The following is a 20,732-nucleotide window of genomic DNA, read 5'->3' on the forward strand; positions in this document are numbered from 1 at the left end:
AGCAAATCTTTGATGACAAAAATCTCTGATGGGAAACGCACAGTGAACAGGCCTGTACCTGAGACTGGCACTTACAACAACACCTTGCCCTTTGCTGTGCTGGTGTTTGAGTAGGTGGCGGGTCCACAATAGGGATACAGGACTGAACGGAAGCACCTAAATTTTGTGTCTGTCTCCCAGCTTCTCTTGGTGATCCAAAAAGGAAGGCAGTGGAGGGCTTCTAACCTAAATAGTCTCTCCAATGCAGGGAAGCTTCTTCACAGCTTCGCTAGTGTATTCACCTGAGATAGTCTTTCTGCATTTCTCCAGAATGGAACTACTATATCATAGGTGACACATCTGGCTTTACATCCTCTCCATTGTGCCAAGAAATAGGGGTAGAGGGCCTGGGGTATAAAAGAGCATGCTCTGATTGACAGATATGTGACATATTGTGTGACTGTCTCTTCACTGAGGCTCAGACTGGGGCTAGTGCCACTCAGAGTTTGTACTGGGAGCTTGGAATTGTTTTGTATTTAGCTGATCAAATAGCTGTGTCTGACTTTTGAACACAGCTGCTCTGCACCCCTGACAAACTAGAGATGCCTGTCAAAACCTCTCATAAAACTTCTACAATCAAATACAGGTTGCACAGCAAGCAGTGGCTTAATGGTATTTCCTATATCCTGCTGTTGCCCAAATGCTTTGTAGTCCTTACACGATAGAGTGCAAACGCCAGTAGTAAGTGCTTCATTCTTGCCCATTGCTAATGCAACAAGACACCTACTAAATGCCACTGAGGATCGTGATAAATGAACCATTTTTCTCAGTGTATCAGCTTATCATGATTTAAACAATACTCTTTACAAATTAAATCCTGTGTATACTTCATATTTCTGTACTGTTTGAACAGATTATTTCTTATTCTTTTATTTATTTTTTAGGTCCTGTGAATTTGTGTCATGTCTCTCGTGTAAAATCTGTAGCTGCTGCCTATGGCTGCTCTCTTCTTCAAAGGACAAGTAGTAATATCTGGAGCTTGTGAGGATTATGAGCATATAATATTTAATCTGCTATCAAATTCATACAATAAATTGGAAAAACAGGGAACATCTACAAGCCATCTGCCAGCTTGCTGTGCAGACAGTTTGCATTTGATTTTATTTCCATATACCTTGCGTTTATTTTTCTTTATTCCATAAATTCAAGCGGTATAGAGAAGGATTGACCTTAGCCTTTTCACCTTTTAATATCGTACGTCTGCTATGAATATATATTTACTAGGTAGCATTGAAAAACAGATAGTAAATATGACCTTTATTTGAGAATACCAGTCAACAGTGTCACTGTAAAGTCCATAAAAAAAGCTCAAATGAGGTCACTTTCTGTCTAATGGAGAAACCCTTTATTGAGATTATATACCAAAATTGCTTGAAACTGCAAAGGCACAATCTACTTGATTACATTGTGGATGTTTCTTGTGTAGATGTTATCGAGGATAAATATTTATTGCAGTCTAATTAGCCATTTTGAGTCTTACATGCAGCCTGGATCATAGAGCTAACCATCAGCAGTGCTCGCTGTCAAGAATTCTATGCAAAGTCTCAAAATACTTTTTATTTTGCTTAACAACTGTGATACTGCAATCGATGATAACAGGAAAATCTTAGTTGACACTGAAATATTTAAAATACGTACGGAAACAAACATAAGTAAATAATTTAAAACTCATGTGTGATTATGGGGGAGGCGGCTAGCCTGCTTTTGAATGAATTGGATTGGTGAATGATGTATTGTTTGTCCTTCTCAATTTTAGCCACACATTTCCAGATGTGGTAGAGAAAATATTAGCATGACAAAATTCTGCTATTGCTTTCTGCTCCAGATGATTCCAATACTTAGGCTGAAAAACATGTTCGTTTTAAAGTGTGTCTTCTCACTTGGAAATGCTTGGGCAAAACCAAATATTATGAAATCCAAAGGCAAGCCTGAATGTCACTGGACAGTGCCTGTACTGTTGCTCTCTGGGTTGGCAGCAAGAGCCTCTGGCAAAAGGTGGCCTTTGGTCTTAGAGGCTTCTCGGGCTTTCTTTCCGGCATTTCCTCTAAGATGAGGAGAAGTCTAAGGGACTGCCTGGAGATGTTTGGTAGCTATTTTCTGGAATGAATGCAGTTTTTACTGACTTAGAAACTTTGCTTGCAGTTGTATTTAATTCTATTTGGAAAGTTTTCTTTCTTTTGTTTTTAATTCCTTAACTTCTTTGCATGGCAGCGAGAGTGAAGGCTGGTACTGCATCAAGGTTGTTTGCTGTGCTGCAGCCCGGCTGCCGTTTCCTGCCTCTGCAGGGTTTGCTGAGAGCCCAGGGCTCTTTCTTTGGGGCTGCTGACCCTTTGCTGAGAGTTAGAGGTGGAGGATGTTGCCAGTCTTCCCCCCGCAGCCTTCTAGCCAAGCCAGACATGCGCTCCCTGCGTTCTCCTTCCTGCAATCTCCCTGCCCCCACGCCAGCCAGAGCCCGCCGTGTTGGGGGGGTTTGAAAATCTCTTGCGCGCAGCAGGTTCCGCGTGAGAACGCTCGCTGGAAATAGGTTTCAGATGTTTCCCCAACTCGGTCCTGGGCCTGCATCTTGTAAGCTGAAGCGTTTCTATAGGAACCGTATGACATCCAGCTTGCAACTCCCCCAGCAGCTCCCTCCTGAGCATGCCCAGTGCGAGCCCTGACTTTGGCTCAACTATCGTGCGTGCAGGAACGGGCTGCACACATGGGACTATGAACGCGGTTCCTGATGAGCTCCAACCCTTTGTCTTTGGGAAGAGGAGAAGGAGGCCGTGCCCTGAGCCGGAGGAGCTGCCCTGCGTCCGCTGAGACCCCCGCCCGGCGGTGGGCTCGTGGAGAATGCTCGCCTGTTTGGCCAGAGGGAATGTCCTGGATATCCTGCAGGAGGGCTTCACGGAGGTAAATGCATGACCCACGTCTTAGACAGACCCCTCCAGGGCAAGGCAGCCTGCTCTTGTGCAGCCTCTCGCAGGATTTGGTGTGTCTCCCAGTGCTCTGAGCAGCAGGAAAGGAGAAAAATGAGCAACATTTCTGGGAGGGGGAGATGCTTGCTAGCAGAAAAGCACACTGAGCAGTGCAGCCAGGGGTCTACAAAACAACAGTAGTTTTGGAGAGTTTGTAGCTGGTTTACAGCTGAGGTTTTTAGCTCTTTTTTATTCTTGTATCAGAAATACTATAAACTGTAGTAAGGTTGTGGAGAAGGGTTATTTTGTAGTACTGCCTCCTCTCTTAGGTACATGAGATCTTTATGTCTGAGAGCTGTTGGAAAGACTGTAAATCTGCTATGTGGACACATCATGGGTTTTGAGAAAGGCTGACACAGAGCCGTCTGTCTGGTTTGTTATTCCATCCTGTTCGGTGGGGGGACTGAAATGCATCTTGGTCAGGAAAACATCATTTTTGAAGTGCTCTTTATATGCTTATTCTGCTGTCAGGGAGCCAGGTAAATCTTAAAATAAGGAATGAAAACTGCCAACCAGTTCCAGAGATAGGAATGCTGAGACTGCAAGGGGAAAGCAGGTTGCTTGCTTCCCTCTTCAGGGTGCGTGAGAAGTTAGTTGAGCTGGATTCTCTGTTTGTGGACTGGTACGCAATGCCAGGGCAGCCCCTGCACTTCATTGTGTAGACCACGCTGGAACACCATTTCCTGCCTGTAAGCTGAGAAGCAAGGAAAATTGTGGGGGCTTGTGCTGGAAGCAAAGTGGCTGCTGTCTCCTTTCTCACCTGGGGGCGGAAATGCTCTTTTGGGGTGTTCTGTTCATTCTTAGAGCACATATCCTGTTCAGGTTGTGTTCCGTGATTCTCATGCATGCCAGGCCCCAACCCATCTCACTGTGCTGCCCCTACTACTCCACTCTTGGGAGCAAACGCACACCCCTTCCGAGCGCAGCAGCACCAGTGAGCAAAGACAAAACAAAAGAGGTCTGAAACTGGAACCTCACAGCTTCACGCCAACCACAAGTCTCCTCTTAATGCTCTGCTTGACTGTGTGAATACTCCATCCCCTTCTTCACAGAGAGCCTCGGACTCGTTTTTAGCTAGCAAAGGTATCACTTTAGCTCGAGTTGCAGAGGGTTACACTTCCTGTTCTCAGGGGCGGCAATTTCTTCTCTGGTGTAAGTTAATAGTAACCATTATATTAAGTCCTCAGATGTGACAGAGTGTCCTGAGGTGTCTCATCTCAAAGTTAAAAGACTAGAAGTGAGTGGCTACTAAGCATAATATTTGGATGTAAAACCAGATTCAAGGTAAGAGTCAGGCACAGTGTTACAGAAGCAGCAAATTGCAAGAATTGCCTTGCTGACTCAGTGTCTGTGATATGCTTTTGGAGGAGCATTTTTTGTGGCCAGGTGGCTGTTTTTGTGACTAGGTACGTTGGAATACAAGGCTGTACTTTGCGAATCTGTGCGTAGGTCAGCATGCACGAATAGGTAAGTAGCTAGCAGCCTTCTATATAGGTATGTGTGCTGAGCTCAGGCACAGCCCGGGATTCGTTCAGGGCCTCCAAGCTAGCTATAGTTCTCTTTCTTTGGGGATGCTGGTTATGCCTCTCTGTTTTGCACCTTTGGCCTATAATCCATGCCTGGAATGTTACCCTGCTCAGCAAGGGGCCGCAGACAAGTTTCTTTTGTTTCTCTGCATCCTCCCTTCCTGACTGTCCTGCTCGCTGAAGGGGGCTCCAAGGCTCTTGAGCAGAGGCGGGGAATTCAGCATCCTTGCCTGTCTGTAGCTAATGTGATTCTGCTGCACTGATAACCTGTTAGGTTGGTGCTTTTTCCACGATGAACATAATCACAGATTGCTAAAAGAGCCCTGTAAATTGCAAGTTCAGGGCTAAGTTCAAGGCCCTTTCCTTTCAGAGTCCCTAGGCCAAAATAGATTGCAGAGTGACATCTGCAGACATCTACAGCAGGGTAACTTTTGTTTAATGTTGAAATGGAGCAAACTCCCCTGTGGGCATCATGCTGCTCCTGTCCCTCTTTCATTAACGGAATATCCTGCCTTGAAGGTGCTTCCCTGCTGCTTAGAGAGTCTTATGTTGCTCTGAGACAGCTAAATAATTCAGTCCCACAGCTGGATGGTGCCATGGGAATGTGTGGCTGCTGTAAATGGCAGTTTATAACATGTGGAAAACTAGAGCGCAGGGTCTCTGCTGTGGTGACTCTGTCCACATGGCCTCAGGTCACTCTCTTTCTTTGAGGAAATGCGGTTTATTTAAGGCGTGCTTAGGCTTCTGGCTGTTGTTTAAGACAGATGGGTCTCACTCACACACACACACACACACACACACACACAAAAAAGTGTCAGAAATGGCCCTGACAGCTCCAAGCCATTAATGTGGCTCTATTTTAACAATTATCTCCCTCTCCGCCTTCTCTTTTCAAGTAGGAGGCTCAATTGCTCTGGCAGACTCAATATGCAGCCGCTTGCACGCAGTGCATCATTTGAAATGGCAACTGCTCCCTCCAAGATTACGCTGAACAACAAGCCTGGGATTGGGATTGGCTGCTCCGTGCAGATGGAAACGGCAGGGAATTTTTGAGAGCTCGAGGTTGTTTTGGATTAGGGTCTCCTGCAGCCCAAAGCGTGGCGCAAGCTTGGCCCTTGCAGGGAGACGCGCTCGCGCAGCAAGGGCTGCGCTCAGGTGGGGCTCTCTGCTCTGCCCCGCATGGGCTTCTCAGTGCCAGCCGCCTGCCGGAGCGCAGCGTTCAGCAGTTGCCCCCGAGCAGCCAGGCCACAGCTGAGTGAGTGGCAGGCCACAGCTCGAGACAGGAATTTACTCTCTTTCCCGCACACAGCATCTCTCTGCTCGTTCTCGCTATCGGAGCTTTGCCGTATCTGTCAGTTCACTCAAAGTGATCAGAAAGCATCCTGCCCGCGAGTTCTGGATCCTTGCTGTGAGAAGTGGCCTGGGTTTGGGTTTCATTCGCTTTTCTGGTTGAATAATTTTCTGGCAGTGTATTTCTGGCATTGCTATGTCTTATACTTGCAGCTGTCCTGTCCCCCATGATCTGTCGTGTGATCGGTGATGAAAATGTCTCTGCTACTGGGATCTTAGTAGGAGAAACCTGCACTCACCCTCCCCTTGCAGTGAGTGCTATTTATAGCTAATAGGATTCACTATGAAGAGAGCTGTTTTGACTGCAGTCTCTTCATCCAGGTCAGGCCATTGGGGCTAGCACATCCCTGCAAGATTCTGTCACACAGCGACTCCTCAGAGCCTGGATTTCGCTATTTGAAGCTCTGTAAAGGTGCTGCTATTATGCATTTAGAATGGCTGTATCTCAGTCCACATCATCTTTACTTTGGTATGTTTCTGTTAGCATTTTACTTGTGGTTACCTATGCATCCTTACCAGGTAACCTCAGTGGAGGTCCTTTCCCCTCTCCTTACCCCAAAGGTCGTTGCCTGCAAAAGGCACTGCTCAGTTGTACCGCGTGCCTCACTTCCTCACAAAGCTTCTCCCCCGTCTCTCTGCTGGGCTGGTGACGCTTGCTCCTAAATATGGAACAGTGCTCCTTTTCTTTCCTGAAGCAGCAGATGATGTCTCAGCGCAGTTTGTTTTGACAGACCTTAAACTTTATTTGGGTGTAGTGGAACCATTTGACAATTAAGGAGAATCAAATGCTCCATTGGCAATTTACAGTAAGATATCTATGGTTCAGCTTTTTGCATGTCTGCTTGGGTGGAAACACTGTCTGTTTAAAGAGAGAAGAGCCTCAAAACTCAAAATCCTTTCTTCTCCCTGACTGGGGAGCTGGGGCACTGAAATGTACTGCAAAAGGGCCAGAAATGGTCCCTAACACCATTTAAATGAACAGATTACCTACCACCTTCACACTTGCGAATATAAGAGTGCATAGGGCTATCACTGTGTGTGTGGAAGCTATGATGAGTAATCCCAGGACCTTTACAAACAGATGGGATTTAAGAGAAGAAGGGGTGGAAAATAGATGAATCCCAGAGAAATCGCTTTCTTGTGGTGTTAGAAAGTGTCAGACAAGATTCCTATTTGAAGAAAGCTTGCTCAATTACCACTCACAAAAATCCTCCCATCTGGAAGATGGGTGGCACAGGTGAGATCACAATGTGACAGCAAGGATATGCCTTGGCCAAGTATCAGCAGAAGGAAAAGGTAGCTTACGTGAAAAGGAAGACTGGAATTACTGGGCTTTTGTTCTGCACCAATAAAATAACTCTTTGGTTATATGGAGATAAAAAGCAGTCAGAGTCATACAGTTCCTGCCATCTGCTCACCTAGGTTTAGTTTCCTGAAAGGAGACTCAAGATTAGTTATTATTAGATTGTAACAAACTACAAAGCATAACCGTCCTTTACATGTGAGTGGCTATGCTGGCTTCATGAGCTACATAAAAAGTTCTTGTATTTACTTCTATTCAACTCTTCCAAAAAGTCTATTCTAAAATGTCATACTAACTGAGAAAACCAGCAGCGTTTGCAGGCACACTTAAGGATTACTCCATCCTTTACTGAAAGTCAAATGTCCCTGGAATGCAGCATGACAGCTGTTCAAAACGTGTCTCTGTGACATGAAAAGAATAAAAAATGACAGTAGGAATTTATAGCGTTTGAACACTCTCATTTGTGCTGGAAGTGAATCTTGCCCTCCAGCACTGCAGCCCTTGCTGGTTATGGGTAGAGGACAGTGAGAGATGTGGTAAACGTTTAAGTCAATAACCATATATCCTGAAAGATAGCTGAGTGCTATGGAAATTCTCGCCATTGTTTGTACTGGGACAACCTGTGAAATGCACCTTCAGCTCTTAACTTCATCCTTCACAGACGTCCAGCACTCGAGCTGGCATCTGCAAGCCTGCCAGTAAGCCACTCCTGTAATAGACCAAACAGGAACCACAGTCCAGTCATTTATTCCCCTCCCAGTAACAAGCGGTTAGCCAAGATGCCGAAGGCAGCTCTCATTTCAGCCCTTTTAAACTGCCAGGCTTTGAGCAAAAATCCCTGCTCTTTCCCCGCCGGACACCAGGACAGTGTTCTGGTGATCCTGGCCTTCCAGGCTTGCGTTCAGATAGGGGATAGGGGTTATGGAGCTTTTGAGTCACAAGTTTTCTCTTTTTCAGCTCACACAGTATTTCTGTCTCCTGGTGTGCATGAAACTGCGTAGATGCCTCCTTTTCCAAACAGCACTGCTGTACTGAGGCATCTTCCGTGCTCGAGATGGGCCAAAAGTTATTTTCAAAAAATTGCATGCTCTGCTTTAAAGCAAGAGGTATGTGAAAGAGGAGTCCTCTCTGTATGCACTGTCATCTGGCATTACTCGGGTCATTAAGTGGCTGTGTTTCACTGTCAGGCACATCAGAGCCTATCTCCCTGTGTTAAAATGCTTGAATCATATTTAAGTAGTGATTTTCAGAAAAGAAAAAAAAATCTGCTGGCTTTGGGAGCAGAGAGAAACATCATTCTCTTTGCCTGTGCATTTTTATTTTCTGCTTCTGCAAAGGCCTCATCAAACAAAAATGTAAGACCGCAAACTGGAAGAGCACTGGATGGCAGATTACAGAGATCATCTAATTAAGATGTCGGAGAGCTTAGAAGTCATGCAAGGTCTCAAACATTACATCCTGATGCAATTAGACCACCCTTTGGGCTTTGTTTCTGCAGACATTTGCTTCTGTGCTCTGAATACACAGGACACTAAATGCCTTTCACGCTGGGGCCAACCTCGTAGCACGAGGGCTGTTCCTATTGACCCCCTTAGACTTGGTCTGTGGGCAGTGACTAAAGGGCATAAAGGACAAACAGAGTAAAGATTGTGAATACTGCTGTTCTGCCAAATGGAAACCCCATATCCAACAGACAGGAAAGAATCAGGTTCATCAAATGAATATTGAAAAAAAGCATCTTTTCTTAGAAGCGCAGAGTGTCATGGGAGTCTCCTTTAACACAGGACAAGGAGGTTAGGCCCTCTGGGAGGGAATCTCCCTGTTAAGGAACAATTTTGTCCAAAAATAAAGTTGATGCCCCCCTTCAAAATGTGCAATTCCCTAATCTCAGAGGAGACGAAAATTAACCATCGAGCAGATGGGGCAGATTGATGGCAGAGAGGGGAGAAACATGAGCCCTAAGCAGCAGGTGGTGAGTTACACTGGCTCAATGAGAACGGCAAGGACAGCTAGGGCTAGGCTGGCAGAAGATCTGCAATAGAGCTACTGCTTTTCTTCCAACTCTGGAATAGTTGATAATGGCACTTAATTATAAAGTTCGGTAAGGGCTAGCAGCTGCTAAGAAAAAGTGTTTCCCCTAGCAGGGTGAGTTCTTCCTGAAGGCAGTCAGTCTGTGACCAGGGAAAAGCACGAAGATTTGTGTCCCTGCTCTGCGTAGCTGCAGTCCTGTGGCTGCTCAGCCTGAAGCGCATTTTGGGAGGTTACATACATGCTCAGTACGTGATCGTAAATAAAGTGGAGCCCGGCCCTCACAAATGCTCTGCTCGGTGGAGAGCGCTGCACTGGGGGCCTGTAATATATTAGCAGAAGTACCTGTAAGTTGTCAAATGCTTTACACTCTTGCAGGTGGCTTTAGTATCTTGCTTTAAAGTCTTTCTAACCCCTGCAAGGCTTGTGGGTTCTTCTGAAGCGCCTCAGATATAACAATATTGCAATGACTTGTAGAGGAGCTAAAGCAATTACGGCTCCAAGTTTCTTCAGGTGAGGGAGTTACTTTCCTAGTTGCAGCATACAGGTAAACATATCCTGTTTTTGGAACACAAAGCTATGTTAATATAAATAGGATTAAACTTAACTCCATCACAGTCCTAATAATCTGTGCTCTGTATAGTAAATCTTAGACTAGGCTCATACTTTTTTTTTTCTTTTGAAAATCCTATTTTTTTTAGGAAAAAAATATATTGGTGCAGGAGGTGCAGAACTGGCTTTGGTGTCTGGCCTCTTAACTCCAGAATGAGAATGAGCTGAAGCTTGGAGCAAAACGCAGGGGAGTAGCAGAAAGCTACTGAGAATTGGTGATGGAAGGATGAATTATTTGGGTAAAGGAAAGGGGTGAGCTAGTTACAACATCAGTTGTTCTCTCTCTGAGTGCTCTTAGATGTAGCTGTGAGCCAGACTGGGTTCTAAACCGGCAAGGGGAACCTGCAGGGATTTTACAAAGCCTGGGCAGTTTGGAAGTTGGGTCGGAAGCTGGAATTAGTGGAGCTAGAACGTAGCAGGAGCTGGTGTAATAGGTTCTGCAGGACCTTCCCTTTCTAGTGAAGGGCGAAGACTCAACGGGAGGGTGGCGAAGGACTCAACAGCTGCCAAGCCGTCTGAGCAGGCACGGGGTGCTACGGGCTCCTGGCCCCCAGACCCGGGCAGCCTTTGCTAGGCCTGGCTTGCGCTCTGCTGCTTGCGCTGCCTCTGCGTTTGCGAGCTCAGGGCTGCCCTGGGAGCCAGGGCGTGAGTGCAAAGAGCCAGGGCAGCTTTGCCTCCCTGCTTTAGGGGTTGCTACACGAGGATTTCTGCTGAGCGGCTTGCGGCTTTGTCCCTCTCTGCATTAAACACCAGCTTTTACATTTTTAGGTCATTAGGCTTTTTTTCTCTCTGTTATTTTCATGGTAAGTTCACTTACCTGCTCATCTCAGCTGCCAGAAGTGATGGTTTGCTCCGTGAGTTTGAGTTCCACAGGAATCCGAGTCTCTTGGTAAAGTCATTACCTTGTCAAGTTTTTTTTGGATACAAAATCGGAAATGATGAACAAACCAACTGTCTGAACAGCTAAGGAAAAAAGTCTTATGCTTTAGTGGAAAAAGTAATACTAAGTCTGCTAATTAAGTCAAAGTCTGCAGTACTGCAGCAGCTCCACTGTGAAATTCTCCTTTTTGTAATGGTGGCATCCATATTCCATTGCCTCAAAATCCTCCTTTTAACCAGGATTACTTAAAATGTAAATGTATTGGGATTTAATTTTTTTCCAGTAAGATTTTCAATCTTCTCACGCTTTGAAGAGATAATAGATTAATGGTGTGTCAAAAATATGTTTTTGTAAGTGCACAAAGAATGCTCAGAGAAGAAACACAATCAGCTCTTTAGGGAAAGGCTTTACTTCTTGCCCATTTCTTTCCTCTGAGTGGAGGGGAAAAAATATGAAAAGGTTTCTGAATGGAAGAAGTCTATAGACTCTCATAGAATTGCAGGCTTCTGCAGGCTAGGAGTTCTACCCTTCACAGAATTAGTACAATATAGCATTCTCATTCAGAATTTTCTAAAATGATTTAAAGAAAATGAGTACAAAGCAGTAAACACAATCTATGAAAAGGAGATTATTTTCTTAAATTACACAGACTTCCGATGCAATTTTCAAGCAACTCTATTTGGAAAGTCTTTATTGAATCCTGATATTTCCGTGATGGTGCTGATGCGGTATTACTCGGTAACAGATGGCTCTGTAAACAAACCTACTTCTCTTGCACTGATAATTATTTGAATAAATTAAAGCTTAACTGAATGCCCACGTAATAGAAGGCTTGTGGTGTGTCTGGCTCTGGAATTAGGTTATGCTGCGAGACTGGATTTCAGTGCCCACATGCTCGGTTTAAGAGTCCCTGCAAGAGGCTGGGATGCTTCTTGGAGGCTGGCAGGAAGAGTCATCACTGTTGATTTGAAAATCAGTGCACGCTCATCGTTTTCACCAAGAAGTGTAGCAGTTAAGGCAACGGTTGTTACTGCAACGGCGGATGTGCAGGATTGAGGTGACACTGGACAGAACATACGTGTTGTTGCCGTCGCAGCTGCGGAAGATGGCCCAGATCACGTGAAGGGCTGTGTGTGCTCCAGCAAGCAAGTGTCCCACTTCTGCTTCCTCCCCCTAAACCCGAGCGGGTGTTCCCGCAGGCTCGACTCCTCTGTTCTGCTCGCCAGCTCTGTGCTGAGTGAGCAAACTGACTGAACACAAGTGTCTGGGCACCTTTCTGACTCAGCAGACTGGGCCATGGGATGGTTCAAGTTGGATTTCCCTTGTCAGGATAATTAAAGTGAGGCTGTGATCAGAATGTGATTTTAGTCGTGGGCAAGAAAAGCATAAACTCTGACTGGCATTGCTGTGATAATATGAAATGGAGACTTAAAACCTGCCGCACTGGTGGAATAACAGGAAGCTTAGTGAAAGAGAGGTAATCCCATAAATGGATCAATCTGTTTACATTCCGCGTGCCCCACAAACCTTCCCCAAAGGTGTTTTCATTTCAGCAGGGCTCCCACTAGCCACGGAAGCACGAGTGGGAGGCAGCCAGAAGTGACAAGGCCACGTGAAGTGACTGTTCCTTCCAGGCAGGGATGGCAGAAGGCTCCTCGCGTGGACCAGGAGCCCGTGTCTCCCTGCTCTTCCCCTTGCGTGAACATCCACAGCTGTGCAAAGCAGCACGCAGGATGCCCTTGGTGCAGTTTGCTCTCGGGTGTTTTGGGTCTCAGTGCTGTCACAAGGCAGCCTCCGTCTGTGCAAGCTCCAGAAAGAAATAAAATGGGTCTGTTGGAAATGCTGGTGCAGCTCCGGGGGAAACCGAGGAACCGTGCCTGCAGTGGTGAGGAGCAGGGGGGCTGTGGTCCCTTCCAGGAAATCTGCTCTGCTCCTTTCTTTTGGTAATGGGCATAGTTTCCTGTGCCTTTGGCATGGGTTTTTCTGCCTCTGCACTGTCCTTTTTTTACTTTTCAGGTGTCTGGCAGGAAATAGTTGGGAGTGGGTGTGAAAGGGGTTAACTACTATGGGCGAGCTAATTTTGGCATCAGCCATGAGGGGCTGACAGCATTGTTTTGGAACCTGCATGTATTGGATATTATGTAAAGCAAGTTCTGTCCTCGGTTGGGCTTAGCGTGAGTTCTGTCCTGCTGTCTGGCTTGCTCTTCCTGTCCTGGCATGGGCCTAGCAGCACCCCAGTGTGCAGTGATGTCAGTCAGTGCTCAGCAGGCTTTGGGATTAGACCCATTTGTGTTTGTTTTCAAAGGCAGAAGACAGCGAAACCTGTGGAGAAAAGTGAGAGCCCTTCAGCTTCCCCTATACAAAACTGCTCATTTGCTAACAGTTTGCATTTTTTAATTTATTTATTTCAAGCAACAGCTACAGGCATATGTGGCCTGGGTGAATTCCCAGCTGAAGAAGAAGCCAACAATCAAGCCAGTCCAAGACCTGAGACAAGATCTCCGAGATGGAGTTATCCTTTCATCGCTTATTGAGATTGTAGGTCAGTAATGCCACGTGGCACTGTCTTCTTGCAGGGCTAGACGCGGTGTGCAGGAGGCTGCCCTTGGTGCAGGCCTCTGGGGCTGGCTGATGGCCACTACTGACAGCATCAGAGCTGGGGAGAGTGGGCTGTCCGGAAAGGAAGCAAAAGTGTGAATGCTACAGGCAATTCTGCGGAAGTACGAATGTCGTAGCAGACGACATTCTGTCTATTCTGTGTAACGTTGGGCGCTAGCCAGACCGGGCCCCTTCCCGAGCACGTATGTGCTCTCGAACGCCTCATTTGACAGATGTGCTGAAACCTGTCAGAGGCTGTGTTAATTCCCATGAGGCTGGGGTGCAGCCATGAAAGGGTTTTGCTGATGGAGGAACGGTGTTAGGTCTCTCTGTGGTGGGAGACTTCGGCTGCCTCTGCGTGTGTCGCTGTGACTCAGTCAGTGCTCAAGGCAAGGCTGGGAGGCGGGCGTCCAGGGGTTGATGCGAGACCTTCTCAGCACGGTGAGTTGCTTGTTGAGATACTGAGTTTTTTAATATAAGAAAAGGAGAGAGACTGAGCAGAAGCAGTTCCAGGTGATGCTGCACAGTCTCAGAAATTACCACGTAATGTTGCCACACAGGTGGGCACAGGCTCACTTAGGAATAATAATGGAACAATAATAAGTATGCTCAAAATGCACCTTTGCAGGCAGTATAAGGCAAAGCAGTCTATGACCTGATTACCCGCAGTTCTTTTCCTGCTTGTAAGGTATCCAGAAATCCTGCATGTCTCCTGCAGTCTCTGACAGGATATAAGACCAGTCCCTACCCTTACAGCCATTCCTGAGATGGCAGCAAGCAGTTCTGTTCCCCTCTGTAATTAAGGTGTTCCATTTTTGTAGCTGGCGAGAAGCTGAATGGAGTTCAGGTCAATCCCACCAGTCAGCAGGAAATGAGGGAAAATGTGGAGAAGGTCTTGCAGTTTGTGGCGTCAAAGAAGATCCGCATGCATCAGACATCAGCCAAAGGTATATGCTCTGGAGGTTGCCTCAGATGTTTCTGTTTGTTGCAGGCCTAGTTCTGTTTTGTTTCATTTTAAGCTGACAGTGTAGTGCTTAGTTTTTAGGGGATGGTTTTTCTGTTTACTTTGTCTTTTCCACTTTCTGTGGTTTGGTAATAGGTTTTGGGTTGAATGACACCGTACTCTTACCTGCTTTTGGTAGCAAAAATCAATGAAGGGAAGCAGGAGTAACTCTTCCGCTGCTCTTAAGCAGACAGAAGAACAGATAATGGTGCAAAGGTTGATACAGACCTAGACTGTCTCACCAGAAAGCCATAGAAGTTATTGTAAAACGAGCCTTGGGGAAAAAATCTGGACCGCTGGAAACCTGTGATCATGCGCTTTCTCAATACACAAAATCACATGTCTATGGCATGATTTAGTCACATATCACAAGCACTGGGGAAAAGTATTTGTGTGGCAAAAGACAGGCCTTCATCCTTGTGGTTTGCTGGCTGTATCGGAAGGGGGACTGTTCCTGCTGTCTGTGGCCCTGCAGATGAGGGGCACAGCAGAGGTGCTGAGCCTGACTGTGCAGAGCACATGACCCTTCTGGGCTCTGACAGAAGAGCACAAGGTTTTTATGCGTCAAGGTGAGAAGTTTAGTATTTGCGTATCAAGGCAAATACTTTGCCTAAACATGCAAATTCCATTTACCAATTGGAGCAGTTGCTAGGACCAGGGTAGTAGTCTTCACTGACTGCTGCACTCTTCAGGAGAACCTTTAGTAATTACACTATGCTGTCATGTTACGTACTGCACTGTTAGCTGAAATGCCCACAGAGAGAAGGCTCAGGCCTGTTGTAAGCACTTAAACTTGTGATCTGTAGGTGGCACTCAGCATGCTGCTTTGTACAAAACAAGCAAAACCGAGCATCCGTGCTGTAATGCAGTCCTAGTTACAGAGTACTTTTTTTTTTTTTAACTGGCATAATCCATTGGATTTAATTTCCCCTACATTTTTTGGTCAGATGTTGCTTCCTATTACTTCCTATTAATGGCCCTGCTTTCGGTATGAATTGCATTTTGCAGATATTGTGGATGGGAACTTGAAATCTATCATGAGGCTGATCCTGGCCTTAGCAGCTCATTTCAAACCAGGCTCGGGGAGAGCAGTGAACCACAGCTCAGCAGCTGGCGCTGGGGGGAAGAGCCCGTCGGCACTGGCATCGGCTGCCAGTCACAGGCCTCGTTCAGCTGCCGCGGTGGCCCAGGGAGCCGTGGCTGCTCTGGCCGATGTCCGTCAAGACGTCTCGCAGCTGGGCCGGGATGTTTCTCGGCACCGGCAGAGGTAAGGGGTGCTTCCTGATTGCCTGAAGTCAAGCTGCGCTAGCAGGATGTTGGGCAAAAGACCTTAAAAACAAAAGCCCGAAGTTAGGTCTCTCTGTCTGGATGCTTTCTTATGCAAGAGATCTCCCATCGCACAAATGAATACTGTCTCAGTGATACCCATGGTGGCCTGACAAAAGGGAGCAGTGATCTGGCCTGGCTGCCTCCTGATGAAAACAACAGATATTTTAGCTTCTTTTCAGGTGTAACAGTCAAATAGCTGCTGGCTTCCTGTTACCTCGCTGCAAACGAATACTTCTTTGTGCTTAAGGCTGCCTCCTTTTCTCCTGCTTGCACTGCTTTTAATGAGCTGTCTTGGTACTGCGCGCCTGCAGACTATCATTTCAAATGGAACAGAAAGCTAAGGTATTAGCTACAGGACTGCAGACCTAGGAGCATTTTTTTTCCCCTAGACTTACAGTTTTGCTCCTGTTGTCCAAGTCCCTTCTGTTTTCTACGTCGCTGTTCATTGCACTGTTACATTACCTGCCAAAGACGGATGCAGAATGTTGCTGTGTGCTGTTAATCAGCTGTAAGCAGAGGAGTTCTGGTGGTAATGCAGGGGAATGATCCATGTACGAGAGGAATGTGTAACTATTAATAAATAAAAAAATAAAGTAACACATGCAAAAGGTGCAATGCGGATTACAATAATAATAGTAATGACATTTAAATGGAAGCCAGATGGCTGCATATCAAGGGTTTCATTTACACAGTTAAAGGTCATTGGCCCATATTATACTGGCTCAAGGGAGTACCCATGAAGCAGTTTGGAAATGAAGTTGAAAATATATGTTTTGCTGAAAAATTAAATGTTAAAGGTTTTTCTTGCAAAGACTTTAGGCCGGGAGTTCTTCAGGAAAACCAGTCATTGTTCTTATTTGTGTATATTTGTTTTTTCTTGCCTTCCTAGAACTCCCCTTTTTTTATAGCCACAGAGTGGGGATGGGCTTAAAAGGTAAGATCCTATCTGTTTCTGTTTCCTAGTACCAAGAATACAGAATGAAGCGCCCTGATACTAGATTTATTTTTTTTAAATGGCAGCTTTCTAGCTGCCCCTTCTTAATTACCTTCCTTTCTTTAGCTCTCCGGCCGTCCTCCTTGGAGACCAGGGTAATTTCTGCCCCTTCCTGGTAAGCCCTCCTTTATTCTCTGATTTTTACTTCTAGAAACAGCAGCATGGATGAGGAGATTGGAAATCCCTATTGGAGTGTCCGGGCATTGGTGCAGCAGTATGAAGGGCAGCAGAATGCACCTTCAGAGTCTCACTCCTCCAGGTAAGAAACTTGCTGTTGCCAGGATGCATCCCCTGATGGTCCTGTGCATGGCAGAGCCTGTACCCTGCATTCCCTTCAGCGTGCCCGCCCTTATCACCCGAGTCTGGCTCTGTTTGATAGAAAGGAGGTTTTCCAAACTACCGTCTCCTGCATTCCCTTCAGCGTGCCCGCCCTTATCACCCGAGTCTGGCTCTGTTTGATAGAAAGGAGGTTTTACAAACTACCGTCTCCTGGCTGCTCTGCAGAGTAATGCCACAGGAACCAGGTCCTTTCCGTTTTAAGAAACTAGCTTGAAAATGAAGGAGTGAATGTCTGAACATATCAGGTCTCCCTCAGGGCCTGAGGCTTTGCTCCATTTGAGCTCCCCAAGAACAGACGAAGAGGGCCGAGCTGCATGGACATCGCTGCAGCTCTCTTGATTCACCTGGCCCCAGAGTAAGCCCCTGCTCTGCTCTGTTGTCCCCTTGTCCAGCCCAAGGCCTGCTTTATAAACACTGCAGACAGACACGTTTAGAGAGGTGTGGAAACTCCTTTGGAGCTGCTTACCAGACCGCTGTCTCCACGTGATGTCAGCAGAGAGTGTACTTTTGACGCTGTCATTTCCAAGGGAGATATAAAAATTCTGGCCCTAGCAATAGGATTTCATGGCTAATTTCACAGGACTGCAGTGTAGACTTCCTAACTGTGATCCTCACAGGACAATGAGTGAAATTTGTTGCCTCCTTCTCCCTCAGTTTCAACTGGCTGTAAGATTTTTATGGGTATTCTTGTATCAGGCATTGTGGAACAACTGCTGTTCTCTTGTTTTCATTAGTGGCTGAATATTTCCATCTATGCTCATGGTAAATTGTTTTGTGTGAGTGGTTTTTTGTTGTTGTTGTTGTTCTTTGCTTTTGGTTTTGTTTTGTTTTGTTTTTTGCTCTATCTGTCTTTAAAATTCCACGAGTTTTTCTTAGTATATGGTAAATTATCTAGCCTTTCAGTGAGAATCTTTGCCCTTTAAATCTCTTTCTGGAACTTTTCAAACTGTCCAGTTTTCAAGAGTAAACACATCCCATTGAAACATGGCAACTACTGTGGAAATTCCACATTCAGTAGATGTGGGTGGATAGAGGCCTTGGGTTGGCATAGTGCAGTGGTGGATTTGGCAAAGCTTTCGTGGGATCTAATTCTGGAAAAGCTGAGGATGCTGAGGTCAGTGAAAAGAAATATGCAAACAAACTGTACCTTTGAGAGAAATCCTCTTCATGTTGGTGAGTATCGGTAACAGAAAGTATTTTCTAACTGAGTTATTGATTGTGAACCCAGATTCTTTTGGGACCTTCCTCTGCACTTTGCTCCCTGTGCATGCGGATCCGGAGCTGGAGGGACTGTGAGGCCCTTGGAGGCTGCGCAGTGTGTGTGGCTTCCGTCCCTGTCTCCGCTAGTCCTGTGTCGTGGAGTTGCAGAGGGAGGGACTGACAGCTCACCAGGAAGTGATCGGAGAGTGGATCAAGCTGGAGCTGAAACACTTTCTAAATTAAATCTGGGAATATGCTGTGATGTGTGATTAGATTTCAGTCGTAATTTCTTGAGAAAGGAATTTCCCTGTCCAGCGTGCAGATTTGTTCCCTAAGAAGTAGAGATAAGAGATAATACATATATGTAATAAAAAAGAATTACTATTCTTGTTTTTCTTATTTTCATAAGAATTTGAAAAATAGAGATAATACAAAAATTGTCTTGGGTTTGTAAGCCGCAAGGCCTCAGAGGCAGGCAGAAAGTGATGTTGAAGGTGCTGGATTCTGTCTGCGTTATCAAAGGGCAAGAGGGAAGCTTTGAGGGCTGGATATATTTTTTTTTCCAAGGCTCCAGCTGGGGAACAGATCTGGGCTGCCAGGCAGAAGACTGCTTTTTTTGTAGCCTCCAGCACTGCCAGATATAGAACTTTTGTGTGAGCAAGGAGAGAGCAGATTGAGGCTGTTGTGGTAAAAAGGCATCTGATGCCATTAGCCAGAGGCACAGCAATTACAAACACAGAGGTTGGCTGTTTAATTGCAGGAGGAGCTGCCAAATGGCGAAAGATCTATTCATATGAAGTTTTATCATGAAATCAAGAGTACTTGCTCTGTGGTAGGGCACCGGTCAGTGATTGGTGTCTTGGCAATTGGATTCAGCAGTGGTCATGCTCTGTATGTTTTGATTTGAGTTGATGGATGAAAGGCTTTGTGGCTGGATGCAGGGAATGCACAGATACCTGTGGATGTTTGGGAGAAATTAAAGCTAGCTCATGATATACCTCCACATAAATGAGGTCCTAGCATGTAGGCCACTGCATATGGGTACTGACTAGTGTGGTCCAGTCCTTTATGCTTAGTGTCTTGTTTTTTCCCGCATACAAAATGCAGAGGGCACTTGTGTTGTTTTCAGAAATTTCATAAATTTCTCTTCCAGTTTCCTCCAGCCTTATTTAAACTTCTGTCCACAAGCAGTTGCATTGACTTCCAGTGGACTTTGTTTAGAGGTTTCTTCCTCCTTGCATAGTCACAATGTTCTTTCTATGAGAATATTTCCCGCATCCTTTCCCCCACAAATCTGCCTCATGCCGGCTGTTTCCCAAGCTTCCGAGGACCGTACTTGCTTTTAGCTCTGGTGAAATGGATCACTTGGTGGTGTACCCAAGGAATTTGAGCAGTGTGAACCTCTGGCTCCTGGTGATATCTTCTACTGACGCCAGGCTTCACAATGAAAACAAGATGCTTAATTCTCTTTCCCTCCAAAGAGAGAAATAAAGAAGATCAGTTATGAGAACTGGCTGACGAGAGAGAGAGAGAGAGAGAGAGAGAAAACATACTTTTTTTATTAGCAAGAAAAGTGTGGTGGGGAACAGCAGCCATCCTCCTCTGTGTAACTGTGTGCGTGCCGAGCCTGTCCTGGAGCATCCCCTCTGCTTCAGCCGAGTTCGATGTTAACTCGCTGGTAAGAGAACTCACAGCACTGCTATCAATTCCTAGGAGGAAACACTGTCGTAAGCAAAGGCAGTAGAAAAGATTCATGGAAAACTTGGCAAAATCAGGCTGATTCCCAGGCCACTGAGCCCCTCACCCATCCGTCCTCCCTTTCCCCTCCCCTTTTCACCAGTCTTCCCACCCCCACACTGAGCCAGGCATCTCGGAGAAAAGGCTCTGCCTTGCACAGCCTGTGTGACAGCGGGAGAGAGAGGGAGCCAGAGATAGGGAGCTGTGCGCCGGCTGGGAAGTGCTGCATGCCGTGTTCTGAGTCCAGATCCGCGGCTGGAAGAGTGAGGAACCTACTGCCTCCAGGAGCACCTGCCCGCGGCTGTGCATCGGCATCTGCAGCAGGTGCTGGGAATCTGGACTGGGCAGAATGGGATGAGAAATGCACCTCGCCATCCAGACCACAGTCTGTGTGATGCAAACAGCAAGGGCGTGCAGCTGACCAAAATGCAGCAGCAAGAGACGAATAAGGCGAGCGGAAAACCAGCAAAACCCAAACGCAGGCTGCTGAATTCGCTGACACTGGAGTCAAATCTGCGTGTGGAGGCTGCTGCTCTGCCAGCGGATGGTTTCTCGCCAAGACCCCGCGCATTTGGTGCCGTGGATCTTCCAGCTCATATGAGGCAATCCAGCTTGCAGATATTTCTGCGGTAGATTGACAGGAGCTGGCGCCTTCTGCACTGATTCGGAGCACGTGAGGGGACGAGGCATGCCTGTAGCCTGGATCCGGAGGCTCCCCGGGAAGCAGACTCCCTGAGGCGAGAGGTTGAAGTGGGATCATGGGAGGGAAGCAGGTCAAATGGTGAGCGATTGTTGCCATTGTCTGTTTGAAGCAGCAGGGGTGGAGTGTTTACTAAA

At 46.3% G+C, this 20,732-nt stretch overlaps 1 protein-coding gene across 2 annotated transcripts in view; it reads left to right on the forward strand.

Annotated features, from left to right (window-relative positions):
• The first annotated feature begins 2,871 nt into the window (after positions 1-2,871).
• DIXDC1 (DIX domain containing 1) overlaps positions 2,872-20,732 on the forward strand; it is a 31,258-nt gene continuing 13,397 nt past the window's right edge. Inside the window, exons 1-5 of one of the 2 annotated variants that reach the window (XM_026041017.1) lie at positions 2,872-2,931; positions 13,108-13,237; positions 14,115-14,240; positions 15,305-15,563; positions 16,771-16,878. In XM_026041017.1, coding sequence (XP_025896802.1) covers positions 2,872-2,931; positions 13,108-13,237; positions 14,115-14,240; positions 15,305-15,563; positions 16,771-16,878 — 683 coding nt within the window. Of the gene's footprint in view, positions 2,932-13,107; positions 13,238-14,114; positions 14,241-15,304; positions 15,564-16,770; positions 16,879-20,067; positions 20,677-20,732 lie in introns of those variants that run through there. The other variant, XM_026041018.1, reaches the window with a different exon arrangement.

Source organism: Nothoprocta perdicaria, unplaced genomic scaffold (genome assembly GCF_003342845.1).
Source record: "Nothoprocta perdicaria isolate Ctin4 unplaced genomic scaffold, notPer1 scaffold_275, whole genome shotgun sequence".
NCBI lineage: Eukaryota > Metazoa > Chordata > Aves > Tinamiformes > Tinamidae > Nothoprocta > Nothoprocta perdicaria.